This window comes from Neophocaena asiaeorientalis, unplaced genomic scaffold, assembly GCF_003031525.2.
Source record: "Neophocaena asiaeorientalis asiaeorientalis breed wild unplaced genomic scaffold, Neophocaena_asiaeorientalis_V1.1 scaffold1098, whole genome shotgun sequence".
NCBI lineage: Eukaryota > Metazoa > Chordata > Mammalia > Artiodactyla > Phocoenidae > Neophocaena > Neophocaena asiaeorientalis.
In genome coordinates, this window is record NW_020175055.1 from 8,554 (window position 1) to 13,495 (window position 4,942).

Genomic DNA, 4,942 nt, shown 5'->3' on the forward strand with positions numbered 1-4,942 from the left:
GGGAAGAAGCCGGTGATGCTGTTTCTGCATGGTGGCTCCTACATGGAGGGCACGGGGAACATGTTGGATGGCTCTGTCCTGGCCACCTACGGCAACGTCATTGTAGCCACACTCAACTACCAGCTTGGGGTGCCTGGTGAGGGTGGGTAGCCAACTCTAGGGGCTGGAGTCTGGGAGGAGGGCCTGCTGGCAGGGTTCCTCTAAACCCAGCAGAAGCAGAATGGCTTCTGGGTTGGACTGAGCTGCCCAGAAAGAGGGCAAGCGTGCTGTGACACCCCAAGGAAGCCCCCTTTCTTCCTCTACCCCCAGGTTTTCTCAGTACTGGGGACCAGGCTGCAAAAGGCAACTACGGGCTCGTGGACCAGATCCAGGCCCTGCGCTGGCTCAGTGAGAACATTGCCCACTTTGGGGGTGACCCCGAGCGCATCACCATCTTTGGATCTGGGGCAGGGGTCTCCTGTGTCAACCCTCTGATCCTCTCCCACCATTCGGAAGGTACCAGCCACCTCCTCAGCCTGTCCCTCTTCTCCCCTTTCTCACACCCCCAACCCCACCAGGGTCCCTTTCTCCTCCCTCAGGCTGATACAGCCCAGCCTAAAGCCTGCCTGTCCCACCAGGGCTGTTCCAGAAGGCCATCGCCCAGAGTGGCACTGCTATTTCTAGCTGGTCTGTCAACTACCAGCCGCTCAAGTACACACGATTGCTGGCGGCCAAGGTGGGCTGTGACTGGGAGGACAGCGCCGAGGCCGTGGAGTGTCTGTGCCGGAAGCCTTCTCGGGAGCTGGTGGACCAGGACATACAGCCCGCCCAGTATGGGGGTGGGAGAGGGCCAGGTCCAGGCCTCCATTCTCCTTGCTGGTTCCAAGGAGGTTGAGGGTGAGAGGTGCCCACAGGCCACAAGCATTCCATTTAGCCAGGAGAGGTGGACTTCAAGGCCCTCCCGGGGCCCTGCCTTCTCCCAGAAGCCTTCCCTAGGCGGAGGTGCCTAAAGAGAGCCAGTGTGCACGAGGCTCCATGAAGTGCTTGAGGGAGGACTTCCTCCTGAGAGGTCAAGTACCCTGAAGGGCTCAGAAGGTTTTAACTAGGGGAGAGGGGTCTTCTGAGCAGAGGACTCAGCAGGCTGTGAGCTGAGAGGAGGCCGGTGAACAGGTGATGCGACCTTGACCCCTTCTCCCCAGCTACCATATCACCTTTGGGCCCGTGGTGGACGGTGACATAGTCCCCGATGACCCTGAGATCCTCATGCAGCAGGGAGAATTCCCCAACTACGACATGCTCATCGGTGTCAACCAGGGAGAGGGCCTCAAGTTCGTGGAGGACTCGGCGGAGAGCGAGGACGGCGTGTCCGCCAGCGCCTTCGACTTCACCGTCTCCAACTTTGTGGACAACCTGTATGGCTACCCGGAGGGCAAGGATGTGCTGCAGGAGACCATCAAGTTTATGTACACGGACTGGGCCGACAGGGACAATGGCGAGATGTGGCACAAGACCCAGCTGGCGCTCTTTACCGGCCACCAGTGGGTGGCACCGGCTGTGGCCACCGCCAAGTTGCACGCTGACTACCAGTCCCCTGTCTACTTTTACACCTTCTGCCACCACTGCCAGGATGAGGGCCAGCCCGAGTGGGCAGATGCAGCACACGGGGATGAGCTACCCTACGTCTTTGGTGTGCCCATGGTGGGTGCCACCAACCTCTTCCCCTGCAACTTCTCCAAGAATGATGTCATGCTCAGCGCTGTGGTCATGACCTACTGGACCAACTTCGCCAAGACCGGGTGAGGGCCAGAGGGGCTGGGTCGGGCATCCCTGCAGGTCAGGGCACACACCGCCTCCATCCTCAGCCCCTTCTCTCCCTCTCCTTCACATGGCCATCATTCCTCCATCAAGGCACTCTTGCCTTCTCGACTCAGACTCCTGCCGGACAGCTCTTCTGTGTGTTTTGAAGACTCAGAAGAGTTGGACAGGGAGGTCCCTGTCTTTTCTGGGGGGCGGGCTCACTTGGTGCCTTTGGCTCCGTGTCTGTCTCTCCTTCCCTCCCTTGCCCACCCAGCTCTCTCCTTCTCCTCCCAGAGCTCGGCCCGCTGTCTGAGTGCTGCCATCTGTGTATCTGAGTGTGTGTGAGGGTTTGTGTCTGTCTGTCTATTGCTGTCTCTGCCTCTCTCTCTTGAAATCTATTGATATCTCTGCTTGCTTTGATCTGGTTACTCTGTACTCGCTGGTTTCCCCCTGGCTGTCTCTCATGTCCTTTTGTGTCTCTGTTTCCATATGTCTCTATCTCATTCATTCTCAGACTCTGCCTCTGTCACTGGTGGTCTGTCTCTTCCCTCTCTGCCCCTCTGTCCTCATCTCAGACTGTCTCTGGCAGTCTGGCTCCATCCCTATTTGTCTGTCTGTCCCTCCCTCTCTGGCAGTTTCTCTGTCTCTTCGTATCCGTCTCTGTCTCTCTTCCCGTCTCCCCAGCTCTCTGCATCTCTGTCCATCTCTCTCCCCATTCCTCCCATAGCACGCCCCCACCCCTGCCTTTCATGGGAGCCTCACCCTTACTCCTCCTTTCCCTACTCAGCCCTGGGCCAGGGCAGGTAAGATACAGGAGAGGGGGAGGTGGCAGCTAAAGGGGTGCCGCCTGCGTCCCTCTTCTCGCCATGTCTCATCCCTCCCTCTCTGCCCCTGTTTTCCCTTCCCCCCTTCGCTGTCCCCCTCTGAAGCCATCCCTTCCTGGTCTCAAGCCAGCTTCTCCCCTCAGCTGCGCACCCCCTCCTTTGACCTGACCCCTCTCCCCTGGGCCCCCAGGGCTGAAGGAAAGGAGCAGTGGAGGGGGGAGGGGAGGAGAGCAGGGGAGAAAGGCTTCCCCGGACAGGTTGGGGGAGAGAACGGGGTCAGCTGTACTGAGGAACAGATGGAGGGGGCAGTGGGGGACGGCGCTTGGGCAGACACCAGCAGGAAGAATTTGATTTGAAAGGATGTGTGTAAGGTGACTGCCCAAAGAGAAACGGTTTGGGCCTCTGGGGAAAGGAACAATGTCGGGAAGGGTTTCAAGGGACACCAGCGGAGAAGGAGCCAATCCTCGTCTGCTGGCATTTTGTGGGTTCATTAGCACCAAATTTGAATAGGGGTGGAGTGCTGTCTTCCACTGACCCCCAAATCCCTGTCTTGACTCCCCAGAACTTTGCCTCCTGACTGTCCCTTCTGCCCCCACCTCCACCCATGGAAACTTAGTTCTTTTCCCACCCCTTCCCCTGCCTGGTCTAGCTCCTTTCCAAACAGCCCTGCCTTCTAAATGCTAGGGACCTGGGCCCTGAACCCTGTAGACAGATGCCCCCCAAACTGGGGCATGGGAGGGGGTTGGGGGACCCCATGATTCAGCCACGGACTCCAATGCCCAGCCCCTGTCCCCAGAACAATTCCTTGACAATCCCATGTCCCCACCCCAACCCTTCGCGGCTCTGTACACATTTTTAAACCTGGCGAAAGATGAAGAGAATATTGTAAATTGTCGGAGTCCAGCTCCAACGAGTCCAGGTAAACCTGAGGGATGGACGGCGTCGGCGAAGGAAACAAGACCTGACACCCTTGGTAGATGTCAGCATGTCAAGCACAGATTTATTTTTCAGAGCGGGTATTTATATATAGGCAGGTTTCATCATCATGTACAAAATCAAAACATCTCAACATGTTCTAACCTCAAAATATTTTTGTCAGTTTTCTGAAAATGTCCCCAGTTTCTAGATGTACTAACAAGATAATTCCCCAAGTTCTCATTAGTTGCAGGTTATTTTCTAATAGTTAAGCCAAGCTATTATGTAAGTCTTTAATACAGAAGTGCAATCTTCGTGTTCTTGCTGCATGGGCAAGTTTTTTTTTTTTTAACATCTTTATTGGGGTATAATTGCTTTACAATGGTGGGTTAGTTTCTGCTTTATAACAGAGTGAATCAGTTATACATATACATATGTTCCCATATCTCTTCCCTGTTGCGTCTCCCTCCCTCCCACCCCTCCAGGCGGTCACAAAGCACGGAGCTGATCTCCCTGTGCTACGCGGCTGCTTCCCACTAGCTATCTTCCTTACGTTTGGTAGCGTGTATATATATACGTCCGTGCCTCTCTCTCGCTTTGTCACAGCTCACCCTTCCCCCTCCCCATATCCTCAAGTCCGTTCTCCAGCAGGTCTGTGTCTTTATTCCTCTCTTACCCCTAGGTTCTTCATGACACTTTTTTTTCTTAAATGCATGGGCAAGTTTTTTGAATAGTGCCTTAAAAATATTTACAATATATCCTACATTTCCTGTGTACCTGACTCCACTAGTAGCACTTACAATACCTCCTACGCTCTTGTTTATCACCTGGCAATTGTTGCCAGAGTATTAACCTTTCTTTATAGTGGACCCATATGAAAGCAAAATCATCAACAACCCCTTCGTAGGGCCACTGTTGTTCAATTGGGGGTGTTTTCCATAGGAACATCCCTATATTTCCATTTGTGTATTGCGTTCCCAGTTTCCTGGGGCCGAAATAGGTACTTTCCATTTTGTAATAACAATAGTAGGGGGGGTAGTAGTTTTTCTCATTTTCCTAACCCTGGGCGCAAATCCCCCTTGTGCTGTTTCCATATATAAGCTTAACACAACCAAACAAATCAATAGAGATGTAGTCCACCGTCCTGGCACAGTGCTGCTTTGCAGTCCTGCCTTTGATTGCATCATGACTCTGTCACGGCGCAGAGACTCCAGGATGGAATATTGTAAATATAAAAGTTTAATTGTTGATTTTGCCTGCTGTTATGTTGGGAGGTAGGGGTGGGGCTCTGAAGAAACAAACCCTGGAGAAGTGACTCTGCCAGTGAGGGAGGAGGAGGGGGTCCGAGCCCACAGCCCTTTCCAGTGAACAGCTCTGAGGTCAGAGAGAAAGGGGGAGTGAGTGCTGGGGTGAGGTGGTCATTGGTA

The 4,942-nt window shown here is 54.1% G+C and overlaps 1 protein-coding gene across 1 annotated transcript; it reads left to right on the top strand.

Annotated features, from left to right (window-relative positions):
• Window positions 1-6: 6 nt before the first annotated feature.
• On the top strand, window positions 7-1,779 carry LOC112412344 (neuroligin-2-like). Its single transcript, XM_024764017.1, has 4 exons — window positions 7-136; window positions 310-495; window positions 618-810; window positions 1,179-1,779. The coding sequence occupies exons 1-4, from the start codon at window positions 16-18 to the stop codon at window positions 1,777-1,779; spliced, it is 1,101 nt and encodes a 366-aa protein (XP_024619785.1). The 5' UTR covers window positions 7-15.
• The last annotated feature ends 3,163 nt before the right edge of the window (window positions 1,780-4,942 follow it).